Source organism: Cyprinus carpio, chromosome A9, assembly GCF_018340385.1.
Source record: "Cyprinus carpio isolate SPL01 chromosome A9, ASM1834038v1, whole genome shotgun sequence".
Taxonomy (NCBI): Eukaryota; Metazoa; Chordata; class Actinopteri; order Cypriniformes; family Cyprinidae; genus Cyprinus; species Cyprinus carpio.
In genome coordinates, this window is record NC_056580.1 from 19,597,609 (window position 1) to 19,615,523 (window position 17,915).

General features: G+C 37.0%; 1 protein-coding gene across 5 annotated transcripts; it reads right to left on the bottom strand.

The window, feature by feature from the left end:
• Positions 1-63: 63 nt before the first annotated feature.
• LOC109087809 (NXPE family member 3-like) lies at positions 64-17,653 on the bottom strand. 5 transcript variants are annotated; one of them, XM_042764007.1, is made up of 9 exons: positions 17,233-17,653; positions 12,407-12,591; positions 11,960-12,040; positions 9,549-9,693; positions 8,521-8,677; positions 6,452-7,221; positions 5,726-5,793; positions 2,552-2,752; positions 64-1,698 (listed from the first exon to the last, which is right to left on the bottom strand). In XM_042764007.1, the coding sequence occupies exons 5-9, from the start codon at positions 8,656-8,658 to the stop codon at positions 1,133-1,135; spliced, it is 1,743 nt and encodes a 580-aa protein (XP_042619941.1). In that variant the 5' UTR covers positions 8,659-8,677; positions 9,549-9,693; positions 11,960-12,040; positions 12,407-12,591; positions 17,233-17,653; the 3' UTR covers positions 64-1,132. The 5 variants fall into 5 exon arrangements, with proteins under 5 accessions (XP_042619941.1, XP_042619942.1, XP_042619940.1 ...); XM_042764008.1 differs by having other exon boundaries at positions 9,523-9,693; XM_042764006.1 differs by lacking the exon at positions 9,549-9,693.
• Positions 17,654-17,915: the final 262 nt, after the last annotated feature.

Here is a 17,915-nt window from a genome sequence, read left to right on the forward strand (position 1 = left end):
AAATTATTTACCAATCTGCAGTGCCAGAGATCATTCAAAAGATGTTTAGACAAAAGCACAATGGATGCTTAAGAATGAATTTATTTTGGTATGTCATGAACACTGGACGGTTAAAGAATTTTAAGAACTTCCTTTGCTATTGCGTAAAAATAAAATAAAATAAAATAAATAAAAATGCTATAGAAACCCTTGTACAGAAACCCAATTTTAGAGCTGTAAATCACATAAAAATGGAATAGAACAAATTAATTCAAAAACAGGTAGTGTTAAATAAGGCACATGAACTGATCGTAAACAACTCTTCCAAAAAAATCTGAATAACCATTTTTGGAGTGTAAATTTTTACATTGCATTTGGATACATAAAATAGAACAGTATACATTTTCAGATCTTCCAGAGGTAAATGGAGAATGGGAGAAATTATATTAAAACTAATAACAGACATTATAGGGCATAATAGACAAAATGAATACTAACATCAGTAATTATACTGTAACAAAATGGTAAAATGTATATTTAAATTAGTGACTAAGTTGTTCATATCTCTGGATACCCCTTATATCCAAAAAGACAGTGACCTGCATGCTCTGTTATACTTTTGTCACATGACCACACTTGGCCTACATGTTAGCTGGATAGATACAGATAATAACCAGCTAACATAATCCCTGTTTACCATGGCACAGAAACAGTTGTGCTTGCACTCATAGTTCTTAATGCTCTCATATAACTTCTGTAATAGTAATTATTCTTCTGTAATTCTTATTTTTCTTTATACATAACTTAAAATTTTTCAATAATAATTTACAGTTGCAGCCTTGAGGTTGATGGCTTTTTTCCCTAAAGGAATAGTTTATCCAAAAAATTAAAATCCTGTAATCATTAACTCACCCACGTGTCATTCCCACCCTGTATGACTGACTTTCTCCCGTGGAACACGTAAGAAGATTATTTAAAAATGTCTCTAACGGGGTTCAGTTTTGTTTTGGACTCATTTGTATGGTAATCTCTTAAAAACAGATAGCAAATAACAGCTGAAAAGATAGCAAAAAAGCTGATCCCAAAGACAAAGGTATGGATGATTAACGTTAAGTCTCACCAGTTCCTAACCCACAAATACTGCTTGAGTAGTTTAGCCCTGCCTTTTCTTTCTCCTCACTGGGCAGATGAGTGAAAGAATGAAGTTAACCATGTTTGATATAATGTCAGGTGGAGGGTGTAGCTGATGAGGATGATGGTGGGCGAGTGTCATCTCCCAGGCGTCCACCAGATGGACGTTTAGATGCTTAAACATGGCTCGGAGCACTGCATCAAGCTGTTGGGAGAACCAGTCGCTGTTGAACAAGCTGGACTCCGGGTCCAGTTTTTGGAGGTTGGCTGTGCGGATCAACACCAAAGTCGCTGGTTCTCGGTTCAGCAGTCGGATCACTGCCCTGCGGATGTGGCGCAGGCGCCGTATGTACACTTGTACTGGGAAAGTGCTAAAATGTGCCCAGATGCTAATCACAACCACCGTGTCCGAGCCTCCTCGTAAGCCATCCAGCTCATTTGAGATGTAGTGCATCTCAGCCGAGAACACAGACGTGAAGCGGATCGGTGGCCCGTGGCAGCGGTATCTCAACAGTATGTTGTGCTTGCTGTCCACTGCCATGTATGGGCCAACATTCTTCGGGCTATGAAAGTTGAATTCCTTAAACTCTATAATATTGTGCAATAAAACAGAGGGTGAGATGTACATGAGAATCAGGAAAAGACAATAAATTCATGCCCACTCAGGGATAAAGTGTTTAAAATACATATTTGGCATGAAGATATATGGAAAAACTCACCCTAGAATACAAAAAAAAAAAAAAAAAGACTAAAAAAAATAAGACTATACTATAATAATGTTAATAATTGTTATAAAATATTTTAATAATAATAATAATAATAATTATTATTATATTTTTATTTTATTCAAATATAAAAATGAAAGAATGCATTAATTTTAGTCTTACGGTCAAATATTGCGTTGCCAACATCATTATGAGTTATAACTTGTCATTTCTGACAAATGACCATGGTATAAGCGCAGCACCTGAGATTGTGTGGAGCATCATTTAGTATGAACTGAGTTGCTCTGAAACACTGAAAACACTGAATCATATGCTCATTTGTGAAATGACACAATGCTGTGCTTTAAGCATTGAAGCTGGGAGCTCTTCTGTTTTGCTTTTTTGACAACCCAAAAGGCCTGAATTGTCTTTCATTACCCGTCACTCCTCACAGACCTCCATTTGGTAAAAAAAAAAAAAAACCAACCAAAAAAAATTCTACACAGATAAGCTTTTTTTTTTTTTTATCGAAAACATTGATTTTTTCTGCTGAAAGATGCTGAAATTTGCATCCCTGCCAACCAATCAGAAAAGCTTTGCACATATGAATTTTTTCTTGCTATGTTTTTTTGACATTGGGTTGGCTGAAACATTTTTGAAGATGTGGTTAAAGCCAATAAAAAATGACTAAAAATCAATACAGCAACTTTAAAAAGACTTCCAAAAATATTACTGACCTGGAACATGGGCAATGAGATACTCGTACAACTGTCGCACAGTGGAGTCTCCATACATGTACACCATTTTCCCTTGAAGACACTGTGTTATGACCGAAGAGGCACTGAACTGACGCATGACTACACCACTCAACGGCCTCCATGATCCCTGGTAGTAGTACCCTGAAGGAGTGAATTCAAGGTGCATCCCTTTGGTTCGTACTGGAAGAAAAGAGGAATGAAAGGGAAAAAAATGAAAATGAGGAAGTGTTGTTGTTTAATTCCAAACTTGACAGCTCACCATTTAAAAAGAAAAAATGCTGATGAGAACTTAGAACTTAAACCTAAATACTACTCTTATATATTTAAAATGATACACCTTTCAAAAGTTTCAGGTCAGTAAGATTTTATAATAAAACAAAATAACTTTTATTCATCATTAAATTAAATTGAATTACAATAACGAGTAAACATGTTTAAATTGTTACAAAAGGATATCATGCTTTCCACAAAAATATTAAGCAGCACAACTGTTTTCAACACTGATAATAATAAGAAATGTTTCTCGAGCACCAAATCAGTTTATTAAAATGATTTTTGAAGGAATATGTGATTTCTGAATGATCATGGAGTAATGGCTGCTGAAAATTCAGCTTTGCCATTACAGGATTTTCTTTTACTGTCTATGGGATTTACAGGTCCTTCTCAAAAAATTAGCATATTGTGAAAAAGTTCATTATTTTCCATAATGTAATGATAAAAATTAAACTTTCATATATTTTAGATTCATTGCACACCAACTGAAATATTTCAGGTCTTTTATTGTTTTAATACTGATGATTTTGGCATACAGCTCATGAAAACCCAAAATTCCTATCTCAAAAAATTAGCATATCATGAAAAGGTTCTCTAAACGAGCTATTAACCTAATCATCTGAATCAACTAATTAACTCTAAACACCTGCAAAAGATTCCTGAGGGTTTTAAAAACTCCCAGCCTGGTTCATTACTCAAAACCGCAATCATGGGTAAGACTGCCGACCTGAAGGTTGACTTTTTTTGTATTAAAAACACTTTTCTTTTATTGGTCGGATGAAATATGCTAATTTTTTGAGATAAGGAATTTTGGGTTTTCATGAGCTGTATGCCAAAATCATCAGTATTAAACCAATAAAAGACCTGAAATATTTCAGTTGGTTTGCAATGAATCTAAAATATATGAAAGTTTAATTTTTATCATTACATTATGGAAAATAATGAACTTTTTCACAATATGCTAATTTTTTGAGAAGGACCTGTAATTACATTTAAAAATATACCAAAATAGTTAAGTAATAATAAATTTCCCATCTGAAACGGATACACAGTTGTGCTCATAAGTTTACATACTCCTTTGTACATGCAAAATGTTAATGATTTTTAACAAAATCATGAAAGAGATCATGAAAATTGCATGTTATTTTTTATTTAGTACTGTCCTGAATAAGCTGTTTCACATAACAGATGTTTATATATAGTCCACATACAAAATAATAATCGAATTTAGGAAAAAAATTACCCCGTTCAAAAGTTTACATACCCTTGAATCTTAAATGGGCCATGAACAGAGAAATCAAATTTCTCTTAATCTTTTGACATATAAGAGGTCAATGTACTATAAAAACATCCTGTAAGTTTCAAAACTCAAAGATTTCTCATTAGTTTTAAAAAAAACTTTTATTAAAGCCAAGCTCAGAAAATGACTCGTTTAACACAATTTAAGATCTTTTAGGTGAAAACCTGGAGGCTTGAGACTGTCCCATAGACTGCCAAATAAATAACTGTGTCAAGATCCATTAAAGGTATGAAAGTCGTCTTCAGAATACTCCATCTGCCATCAGACGTGCAATCTGGGTTATATGAAGCGACGGGAACACTTTTTGTAAGCGAAGAAAACAAAAAAAACAACTTTATTCAAGAATTCCTTTGTCAACAGTCTCCTCTGTGTCTGTTCATATCACCCTATGCTGTGTATGCTCTTCTGTGTCATCCGCGCCACAAGGATGCGCTGTTTCTATGTGTATTTAGCTTTGATTTGAAATAAAACAGCCATTTTATGACGTAATAGTGTGGCTAAACACCACCTCAGCTGAAGATCAACACCTGCTTCTACATCACTGCCTCTTTAGCCCCGCCCAATGATACAGGCTTGAAGGAGGAGAGGAAATACTAGAGAGACGCAAACACAGGATCACTCCATCAACAGAACCATAAAGATGACATTACAAGATTATAAGACACTGTGTGTAGTGTAAGTTGTAAAACATAGTCTTTGAATTGCCTTCCTCGTGATCCATATCTATATCGGATGCAAGCGCTGTTGCATCATGTTGCGAATCAATTTCTCTTTCAGGTCAGAAGTGGCGTGAATGCTTGTATGTCAGAAATAGAACTGGGCATCAGTTTACTGTCGGGATTTGTTGTGTCAATCAGTGCTGAAATCAGTGTAGACAGAATCACCAATTATAATGGGTTCTGTTGTCTATAGTCGCGTTGCACCCTCTTATTTTGTTAAAATTATTAACATATTTGCATATTCTGCAAGGGGTATGTAAACTTATGAGCACAACTGTATGCAGTATACGTGGCACTATTAATACCCTTTAGTTTAGCCAAGCTCACAAACAACCCTCCAACCCCCTTCTATTGACATCAGTATTATTTCTTCCACATACTGTATATTCAGTCCACTTGCTTTTCAATGTCTCTTTCTCTCCATTTCAGATCATTGTATCATGACAAGCCTTGGAAGCAGTCCTCAAACATAATATTCATGGTCTCTATTAATTGTCATCCTCATAAATAATTTTCAATTAATAGCTAACTTATTTTGTATCATGTGGACAGCCACAGTTGTTATATTAATGTCTTGTTGATGGTACCTTTGAAGGTTAATTGCAGACTATAATAATTTATTATAATTTAATTTATTGCAAAGCAAAACCCCACATATACAGACAAAAACTGTTATGAATCAACAATAATACAATTTGTATGTTTTATTCCCAGAGTGGTCTTGACTGAACTGTGTTTTTGATCAAATAAAAGCATCTTTGGTGAGCCTAAGAGATTTCCTTCAAAAACTTTTTAAAAAATCTTACCAACCCCTAACTTTTGAATGGCAGTGTACATATAATATTACATGTGCCACAATACCTTTAGCAGGTTGAACAGTCACATTGTCCACCCCTGCAGAATTTATTGGAATTTTGATATTTACTCCACTAGAAAAAAAAAGGTGAGTGTCATTCAAGAAGTTGAAAAGAGATGTATGTTCATCATTAAACTTAAAGGGATACTCCACCCCAAAATGAAAATTTTGTCATTAATCACTTACCCCCATGTCGTTCCAAACCCGTAAAAGCTACGTTCGTCTTCGGAACACAATTTAAGATATTTTGGATGAAAACCTGGAGGCTTGAGACTGTCCCATAGACTGCCAAGTAAATAACTGTGTCAAGGTCCATAAAAGGTATGAAAGTCGTCTTCAGAATACTCCATCTGCCATCAGACGTGCAATCTGGGTTATATGAAGCGACGGGAACACTTTTTATAAGCGAAGAAAACAAAAATAACAACTTTGTTCAATAATTCCTTTGTCAATGGTGATATGAACAGACACAGAGGAGACCGTTGACAAAGGAATTATTGAATAAAGTTGCTATTTTTTGTATTCTGAGTATTCTGACGACAACTTTTATGGACGTTGACACTGTTATTTATTTTTACGGGTTTGGAACGACATGGGGGTAAGTGATAAATGACAAAATTTTCATTTTGGGGAGGAGTATCCCTTTAAGTATTTATAATGTATCTGCATTCTGTGCACAGTAGATTAAAAAATAAACAGTACCTCTCAACCACTTTTAACTTTTCACTCACCTTTGGAAGAACTGTGACTCATAAACAGTGAGAAGGTTTTTCTTATACCCTCCTTTTGAGTGGTTAATCCGTGTATCACAGTCTAACATCTTGGGCTTATAACAGAACCAGGGTTCTCCGGTCTGGGGGTCTGTGTAGTTGCAAAGCGGCTGCTTTTTGTGCGGCAGACACATGTTACACAAAGTGGTCTCAGAAAGGTACCCTGAGCGGAAGAGGCTCTTGAAGAACACTCGGTCCGATTGTTCCTCTCTCAATCGCCTGAGGACCATCACAGCTTCGCTGGAGTGAATCATTGTCAGTTCCACCTGGGCAACACCTGCCCAAAGCAGAGGAAAAAATACAGTGTAGTTTCCTTTGTTGTGGTCGTGTACCTGGCCAACCACACCTGCTGCCAGTTCTGGCGTGTGAAGTCGCGCAACTAGGAAGTCTCCTCCGTATTTTTTGGGCTGATCCAAAAAGTTGTGCATCTGTACCTTCACCACCAGCTGCCCACCCACCTGCAGATCTCCAGGGTCTTGGATTGTATAATAGCTCTGTGCAGGATCACTACTTTGACGCAATGGCAGTCCTAGGACCGATGGTTCTGGCCAGGCAATGGATTTGAGAAGAAAGCTCTCCTCCCTGGCTTCATCTGCAGTGGGCTCCTGGCCGAGGTGGGCACAGAATGAGTAGTTTAACTCTACCGGTGGAAAAAAATCAGAGTTCTTCAAGACTGATTGGATGCTATTCTGAAGCTGATAGAAGGTAGATACTGTCTGACAGTTCCAACTCTACAGAAGACAAAACACAGAAGATTTAATGTGAAATTTCATTACAGATAAGCATGAGAAGGTTTGCAGAGTTCAGAGGGCAAGATTAATCAGTGTTAATAAAATAACCTTCGAAAACAAGTGCATGATCATGAGATATTAAAATATTACATGCATTAGACAAAACATGGTTTTCATTTTGACTTTAAAAGTAACCTTATTCTTACAGTAAGAACCTCATTTGTTTCTTCATAAGCAAAATTGTAACATGACAATAAGTGAATGATCTAATAATTTACTGCTGTGTGCTAAATGTAATAATTAGAAAATCATCCTATATTTGCATCCACAAACAAATTATGTTGCCTACAACATGTTGTGTGACCACAAACCACTTAACTGTAATATTATCTTCCTCTAGGTAGTCAGCTACCATATAAATTTAAACTAAGACTTGCACAAATAATGAAAATATAAACTATTTCCAGATTGCAAATAAAATGGATTACCGATTTATTGTTCACTAACTAGAACAATACATCATTGGATTATGGCTGGCCACGCCTGTACTTTATAACAATCCAAAACACAAAAAATATACTATTTTTTTTTTTTTTTTTTTTTGGAAAATGTTTCCATTTAAGAGAAAAGCTCTGATTGGGGGATTTAAACGCTTGACATCTGGCAACCGCAACCATGAAAGCTTGTGTAGACTTGCTACCATTGCAAGATGGCGCAAATGTAAAATGAAAATGAAATGTTTTTCAGTATAAATAACCAGTGGGCAAATACTGAGGATGATTTTGCTAAATAAATTGAGAAAGCAGAAATTGTGATCACAATTAAAATATTATTTTTCGTGCATCCCTGAGTTTCCAGAACTTCTGTTATTTTCCCATTCATCACTGTGAAGCTGCTGTGACACAATTCTCTGACTTTTACCAAAGACTATAGATATACAAAGACTCCTATTAGGTTCACTCCTATTACTTATGAATGGACTTCTGAATAAAACAGCCAATCGCTAATCTGTAAAGTCATTGCGTCACTGCAGCTGGCATTAAAAGCTCCGGTTCCCATTGAAACCTGAGACTCGTGCCTATGACTGTACATGCACATTGGCTGGTCTAAAATTTCAGATTTTGTTGCCGATTTAAAATATGTAATTTAATTGTGAGTTCGGCGAGCAGTTTTTGAGAGTCCTCCATTCATAAAGACAGGACAAGATCTTGGATGTCTGAAACAGCTGCCCAGAGGTGTTGCAAATATGGCCGCCGAGTGAACACACTTTCCTTGAAAGAGACTTTTGCTCTTACTCACTTCCAATGAGGTGATATTCCACAGCAGGAATAAGAGTCCTGACAGAGCCAGCAGAGTGAAGAATGGGACATATTTGGGAAGGTATTTCTCCATGGTTTCCTTTCTCTCATCCTCCTGTCCAGCACTACAGCTGATCATGGCTGGCCATTACTGCATTCTAATCAAATAGATCAGACCAAAACAGCATGTAAACAGCAGTATCCAAATACATTTACGATGAACTGCATAATCATCATTACATTAAAACATCAAGTCGCTCTCTTAGAAAATGAAAAAGTCATGTTTGCATACCCCATTATATATATATATATATATATATATATATATATATATATATATATATATATATATATAGCCATATTTCATATGTAATATTCAAAGTAATGTGAAGTGGTCACACTAAGTAGGTTACAATCCAGTAGCACAATTTGAGAGAGTTGAAAAATTGCTCATGACAAATTTGTTCAGGTGAGTTGCTCCCAAAGTAACATGCAACTCAGTATAAATTATAACACACAGTATAGTACAGCACAATACACAATTACACTTGTGTAACGTACACCGTATAAACACAGTGAGCTAATAAACTTTTTTTAAGGTCTGTAGGGATTCTCCTTGTACCCTAAAACAAACACCAATTTGATTATGGATGGAACACCCTATTTACTTTCAATGACTTTATTAAAAAATAAAAAAAAACTCATGATCCAAGGCCGCAACCACGTGCTGTTGGGGGGGGGGACTACCCCTCGACTTTTTAAAAATATAATATAGCTTATAATTTCTCAGCAACGAGGTGTTTTTTAAAGTAACTAAACTATCAGATTCATTGTTTGTAGAGAGAAACTTACAGTTGCAGGTAATTCAGACACACAACTTTCATATTCTTACTCTCTCTCTCTCTCTCTTAAAACGGCCATTTTTGAGAAAAAAAAAAAGTTGTTTGCCGTAAAACAGTTGATTAATATTAAATTATTAGCATTTTGGAAATTTCCATCTTACCTCGCTCTCTTTCAACGTTAACTGACCTGACTTCGCGCTCTGCTTCTGTCAGAGCCGTTAAGAAACCGTTGCCACACGCTTTGATCTCGCCGCCACGCGGTCACGTGGTTCATGGAGCTCTTACTGGTTCCAAACATCTCCGCAGTCCGCGCCGTCAATATATTTCAATGGCTTTAATCGGGATCCGGGACAGACAGCAGTTTTACTATATTTGCTGCAATTTCTAGTAATTATGAACACATAATGTGCATTGATAACTACGCTGACTAAGCTTTAAAATAGCATTTTATTCTTGGGAGTGATAAAGATACAGGATTATTATGTTCTCATACTCCTTGGCAGTCAAATGTGACCCAACACCTTTTAATCGATTAAATACTATATTTTATTCAGATCAATTCAGTCAATATTTTGAGAAGATTTTTGGTACTAAATAATGTGCAATAATTATGATCCATGAATGACCATTCAAAATATAACATTTTCTAATTATTCGTATTACAATTAGTGTGATATTTAGGATTAAAACCACTGATCTATTTATGATTATATATTCTCTATTATAGATCAGTGGTTAAAAGAGAGAAAACGTTTTTAAATTCCAATGCAGAGGCAAATTAGACGCATTTGGCGGGCACTAGATGCCCGTATGCAGTGGCGCAAAAAGGGTGTATGCACATAGCTACCAAAGACCTTATACTGACAAGAAGTGAACGTTCCATTGCAACAGCGGCGCCCAGCTGCAGCAGTTTCAGAACCGCAGCCACAGAAACGGAAGTGAGGGGCGGAGCTTACGTTCTTAACAGAGTAGCGCCACCTTACGGTTCTTAAGGGGTAATTTGCTTTTATTACAAACGATACGTCATTCTTTTTGTACGTATGCATTTTTTAATGATATATTAAGCATTTTATAAACATTAATCTTGTGCAATTTAGTTGTAGGCCTATGCAGTTATTCGTTTCATTGTATCATGCGAGTTATTTCCTAATTGTGATATTAAAAATAATGTTTGAAACTTCTGGACATTTTATATGAAATATACTTTAATCACAATATTAAAAATAGATGTTTACTCCAAAGTCAAGAACACGTGCATCATACATTTTTCTATATGAAAACTAAAACATTTAATTTTAAAAGTAACAATCAAAATGTACACAATAATTAAATTGAAGTTTATAAAATGAACAATTCACTATTAAGTCCATTTTGTCATGACAATCCTGCATTGAAATTTACAAGATGAACAATTCACTCTTGGGCACATTTTGTCATGACAATCTTGCATAAATTCAAATTAAAATGTATGAAACATTTACATTTACATTTAACCACAAGACGCCGTTTACTTGCAGAACGCAAGCTTCTGGAGGGTGCATAAGTTTGAACTAGTGAGTTTAGGTACAGTATAATGGTACAGCGCCAGTGGTTGTCTTGTATAGGCAAGCATTAGTACCTTGAATTTAATGTGAGCAGCTACTGGTAGCTAGTGTAACCTGATGAGGAGAGGAGTAACGTGAGCTGTTTTTGGATCATTAAAGACCACTCTCACTGCTGCATTATGGATCAGTTGCAGAGGCTTGATAGAACATACGGGAAGGCCCGCCAAGAGAGCATTACAATTAAATTAACAATTCACTCTTAGGCCCATTTTGTTATGACAATCCTACAAAAATAACTCCCCTGAACACAAGATGAAATATGAAGGGCACTCTGGAAGCTTCTGACTGTTCCAGGAGATTGTTGAGGGCCTTTTCATTGTCCTCTTCCTCCATTATAAGAAAACAAGGCTCTTCCACTGGCCCCATGAGCAGATGTCTGTTGTAATGGAGCTATTTCACAACTTCTGTCTGGGATTACTGGGATCTCCTTCATTACAGAATACTAAAGGAAAATGTAGCTTTAATATTTCTTATTAATGTGTGTGTGTGTGTGTGTATATATATATGTATATATATATGTATATATATATAGATATAGATATAGATATAGATATAGATATAGATATATATATAGATATAGATATATATGTATATAGATATAATAGATATATATATATATATATATATATATATAGATATATAGATATAGTATAGATATAGATATATAGATAGATATAGACCATACCCTGCTAGCTACTGATATCAAACACACCTGAACCAGCTAATCAAGGTGTTCAGGGCTAGATATATAGATAGATAGAAGCAAACAGGTCTGTGGACGATGCAATATGGGACTGCATTATGTTCTGCAACATGCTCCAACCCCAATCAAACACACCTGAACCAGCTAATCAAGGTGTTCAGGGCTACTTGATAATAATAGACAGGTGTGTTGGAGCAGGGTTGGAACTGAAGTCTGCAGGACAGTAGCTCTCCAGGAGCAGGGTTGGAGATCCCTGAGACAGACAGACAGACAGACAGATATGAGACATACCTCACAAGTGTAATTGCTGTAACACTTGTTGCACTGCTGCAGCTCAGGTAATGTGTCACCTCTCTGAATCCTTATATGTCTCTACAAGAGATGAAGCCACACACAATTATCTCAATGATGACAAATGGGATTAAAATAACTAAACTACAAGGTAATATTAACACACAAACAATGCATATAACAGGGAATTAAAGCAAACTATTTATTTTTATGAATTAATAAATGTCTTCAAACTTCACAGCAAGCCCCATTTACAACATGCATCCGAAAATGAATCGAAACATCCAAAAGTTATATAGGCCTACTATAAAGTATGACAACAAATTCAAGCTTCAATATAAGATAATAAAGCCAAGCACACATTAAGTACTTAGCAGATAAATGCTAAAGGTAATATATATACGATAATTATTAAACATGATAACAAAAACATTACAGACTACTCACCGTGCTCTCTCGTAGTCAATAACTCCGCCCCTCACTTCCAGTTCTGTGGCTGCAGTTTTGAAAGTGCTGCAGCTGCGGGGCTGTAGCTGGATATAGCAGCAGCAACCCTACACTTCTGCATTCTGGAGTAAAAGTGACTCGGGAGTGCACTAGCTTCTAGCTGTCGCTATGGCAAATATCAGCCGCTTTGTTTAAAAAAAACATACATTAAAGCTGAAATACAGCCTGAACGATGATAACAATAACGTTCAATCACTAGACAAGTGATCATCAAATCATTTTAACAGTTTATTTTACAGACTTCATTTTAAAGTCTTTCCTTTTTTCACAAAACCTTTTGCTCTCTAGAAACCATGTCGGTTTCAGTTGAAAATATTTTAAGTTCAAGTGTTAGCATTGTTAACACTGAATTAATACCAACGTATGAAATTAAATTAATGACAGAAAAAGTAGGAATGTTGGACAATAAATATATAACAGGAATATAACAGCTTGACAGTGTTTTTTTTTTGTAGTATATATATTAATGTCCTTTAAAAGAAGTCTGTAAAAAAAAAAAAAACACACATACAGCCACTTTGGCATAAAAGAAAAGAAAATAATAACAATAACAATAAAACAAGGAATTTAAAAACTTTGAAAATGATAAAAAATGATTTAAAAAACTTAAAATGAATTTAAAACAGTTAAGAATATAAAAAATTATTATACATAAAATATAGTGCAATCAGTTCGGACATAGCACAGTGCTCATTCAGTAAATGCATAGCTAAACAGATGAGTTTTGAGTCTGCATTTAAATGTGACTAATGTTTTAGCACATCTTATCTCTTCTGGAAGCTAGTTCCAACTGCGAGCAGCATAATAACTAAAAACGTACTCCCCTTGTTTTGTGTGAAACTTTCTCCAAAATTGTTTAATTATTTAATTATGACAGAGACACAGCAATGTATCATGTTCTAATCTACAGTAGATCATCATGTTTGAAGTGTGTTTCAGGGGATTAAAATGTACAATATATATTTCAGACCTAGTGGAGTAATAGTAAATAATAATATTGTAAATAATTGTAAATGTGTAAAGTTGCATAAGCTCATTACTTAGAGTCATATTCATATAAATCATTATTATGGTTTCTATGGCTAGGACCTGCAGTTCCCAAAAGGACTTAAGTTTACTACTAGACTAACAACAGTTAAAGTTAGCAGGTGCTTAAAACAGCTAAAAACAGAAAAGACAAAGGGGAAAAAGAACAATGCATTAAAATAATAGTGAACTATAAAAAGTGAACTAACAGAAATTGGTAAGCTCTATAAAGACTATAAATTCATTCAACATTTAACATTGTTGCTTAAGATGGCAAAGTGATTAACGTTAATATTAGTTAATTTCTGAGTATGTCTGTTGCTCAAAAAAAACATGTCACGCTATGTTTGTGAATGGGACTTTGATTTACATTTGAGAGCAACTGAGATTATTAACAAGGATATAAACAAGCCACCTTTCGCCAAAAATTGCCGTTTTGAATTCAAAATAGACCATTTGTGTGATTCAAGCATTTTTTTTTTTTAACTCTTGCTACTTAATACTTCATATAAAACAATGATGAACTTTGACAAAGAGGTGTTATTTAAATGTTATAATAGTGATTTTATAATATCTAAATATAAATACAAAAACAAAGCATGTGAAAAGAGCTATATTACGGAGTGGAATTGGTAAATGTGTCAATAAATGATCCTCTCTTGATCTAATGGTTATAGTGACATTCATTTCAATAGTATTTGTATTTCTACCAGGTGGCAGAAATCTTCCACTAAAGCATGGCAAATTTTGAATTATCTAAGTAAATATAAAAAAAAATTACGATGAAATTACCTGACCAAAAAGCGAGCAATATTTCATGTTTTTTAAGAAAATTGGGCCTACTTAAAAAAAAAAAAAAAAAAAAGCGTTCTACTGTCTAGGGTCAGCCATCAGTTTAGTTTATTAATTTAAAAAGCACATTTCAAAACAACAGAAGTTGCAACCAAAGTGCTGTACAGAGGTATTGAAAAATTTGAACAAAATTAAAACAGAATTAACACACTGGATCAAAATCTTGGAGACAAATGTAAAAATATAAACACCTTCAATTAAAACAGAATACAGATAAGTTTTTAGGGAAGATTTAAAAATAGAAAAAGAAGAGGAAGATCTAATATTGAGAGGGAGACTGTTCCAGCCACCGAGAAAGCCCAGTCACCTTTAGTTTTGTAACATGACCAAGGAACAGAAAGAATAAGATGATTGGAAGAATGTAAGGATCTTGAGACAATGTACAGGACAATGGCGGCGGAGCAGGTGGAGAAGTAGCCCGAGTAGGCGGAGAAGGAGAGCCGAAGAGCCAGGGTGACGGGGAGGATCCGGGGGTCCTAGGCAGAACCGATGGCGCCGGCGACCGATGTGGAGATGAGGTGGAGCCGAGGGGATGAAGGAGCCTGACGGAGCCAGAGGGACGAAAGGACGAGGCGAAGCCAGAGGAGTGGAGTCCCAAGGCGCAGGATGGTCGACGCCAGACCAAGGCTGAGCCGGAGGGACAAGGGAGCCAGGCGGTGCTTGTGGACTGCCATGCCATGGCGGAGAGAAGGGAGCTAAGAGCCATAGTGGAAGCCAACGGGTCAACAGGCCGAGGCGGAGTCCAGGCCTCGAAGGCTGGAGGTGGAGGTGAGGGAGACTCCAACCACAGCGACGCTGGAGGATGGCAGTCCCGCGGAGCTCGCACCGCAATGATGGTTGGCTGAGGGTGAGCAGAGGGGCTGCCAGACGACAGCGGTGGAGGAGGCAGGAGCGGGTGGGAGGGCAGGCATTTTCGAGTAAAGCGGCCACAGGAGGGCACATTCTAGGAACAGGCACTGGAGGACACTTTCTAGGAACAGGCACTGGAGGACACTTTCTAGGAACAGGCACTGGAGAACTGGAAGCCCCCTTAGAGCTGGACGAGGAAACCAAGGATGAAGGAGGGCTGGATGGGACCAGCGGAGACAACGGAGAGAGAAGGGGCAGTTCAACTTCCAGTTCCGATTCCCAGTCTATAAGATACTCCTCATTTTGGCCCTTTTGGCGCTCCATATTCAGCTCAACCTCAGCTGCGGTGCAGGGGGCGGAGCTCCTCTCCACGCTCACCTTGTCCGTGTCCTTCTCCCTCGTGGCAGGCGGTGTTGCCGGCTCACACACCTGGCGGAGCCGGAGGGACAAGGGAGGCAGGCGGTGCTTGTGGACTGCCGGGCCATGGCGGAGAGAAGGGAGCTAGGAGCCATGGTGGAGCCGACAGGTCAACAGGCCGAGGCGGAGTCCAGGCCTCGAAGGCTGGAGGCGGAGGTGAGGGAGACTCCGACCACAGCGACGCTGGAGGATGGCAGTCCTGTGGAGCTTGCACCGCAATGATGGTTGGCTTTTACAATTTTCAATTCAACAGTTCAACATAAAAGGTAATATTAAGCGAACATTTTACATTTTAAATGTAGCCTGAATTGTTGAATCATGTTCTATTTTGCAACAAAATAATAGTTCCAACGAAATCCATATCACCTGGTGTGCGTCTCAAAGCAACATACAGCAGTTTCGTTAGTGAACGAATCTGTGGCTTTGAACGATTTGTAGAGTCAGTGATTAATAACCCATAACTCATAACTACAGTGTTTTGCTTCTTTGCTGAATGACGGTGCGTTCCAAAGGGATATATCGGCCTCAGAAGGGCACTTCAGAGTGAAAACAATCATGGCTGCCATATGAAGGGTCGCTCCAAACCAAAGTGCTCAAAACTGGCCACTTCAAAGGGCCCTTTGGAATGAAGGATTTCGAAGGATACAACTGATGGACACTTCGAGCTCCCATGAGCCTTTGCGCAGATTCTTTGCATGATAACGGTGCCTCCATGTAGGCATGTGATTATGACGCAGAAGGGCACGTCAAGAAACAGTTGTTTGGTCCCCTACACCCTTCAACTCTTCGAAGCTCTCACTCTGGAGGGTAAACCGTTTGAAGGGACTAGGGCATAAGGATGAGCCCTTCCGAATGGAACGCAGGGTTCGTGAATGAATTACGCAATGCCTGGCTCATTAAGAAAGCGACTTGCCACCACCTATTGGCAGTTTTATTTTTATATCTACAAGCATCACATCGATTTGCCATCATTTATTGCTTTATTTATTATATTAATAATATACTTAATGGAACGTTAAGAATATGACATACAATTAACAAGTTAGAAAATATTTGCCTATAATGAATCAAATGTTCATTTTCATTAAAATATTTAAAAAGTCATTAGAGCTCAAGTTTGCCAAACAATTGATTTAGCACATATTACTTTCTTAACTAGTCGTGCACAAAATCAGCACCCTGATAAATAGGTTGACTGGCACAAAGTATTTTATGTATTTTGAAAATACAAAATATAATAAATGTATTTAAATACAAAATACATGTATTTTTTTCCAAAGGCTTTAAAATTCAAAACCACATTTTTTATTCCAAATACGTATTTTAAATACATGTAGGCTAGGCTATCTGAAGTACTTTGCACAACGAAGCTTCAGCCACGGTGCAGCACCAGCATTTAAGCGTTGTGTCCTTCTACATCGTAGTGCATTTCGAAAAAATACTTATTTTGTCACTATGCCAAACAACTTAGGTTTTTGTGGCCGAAACGTTAAACATCGAGTAAACTTTATTTTGTACTACCAAATCGGATGCTGTTTAAATGCAGCGGCATGTACACGATGATTGAAAATGTAACACGTGTATTTGTATAATCTCGAAAGAATGTAGCAACATTTACTCACCTTCTGTACTGATGCTGCAGTCCCGACGTGCTGCTGCAGACCTCTTTGTTATTATCCATCATGACGCCAGCATCATAACCAACAGTCAGTCTAAAAATGAACGAAATAACCGAGTCATCGAAGCAGACAGGAACAGACCAGTTTAGAGGAGAACCAGTACTGACTGCACGTCGAGCTGCGTTTGCTACTATCCCTCAAGCACGCATCATCGTTTCCGCCCCAGTTGTGAAAACAAGAGGGGAAAAAAAACCAGAAAACAGATAATGATAATTTCATGTGATCACATATTAGGCTTCAGTATGAAATAATAATAAATGATTTATTAAAATTGCATTTTGGTTACATTCCGTTCACAAAAAAATGATTACATTGCATCTACAGATAAGGATGCTTGCATGGTCTTAACACTATCCTCGCATTAAAATGAGTTACATTAGTAAACCAGTGGCGTAGACGGGGGAGGGGCCATGAAAACTGAAAACTGATTGGCCCTCCATGTGTGCCCCCACCCTTGTCTGTCACTCAAAATTACAAAACATATCTTTCTGCTTGCATTTGAATAATAAACGCTTCCGCGATGTTTCTCAACAACCGGGATTAAGAATAGCAAGCTGCTGTTTGCCAACGAAAAAAAAAACACATGGAAATTGATCTATTTTAGCTACCTTTTTTTTCAATAAGCC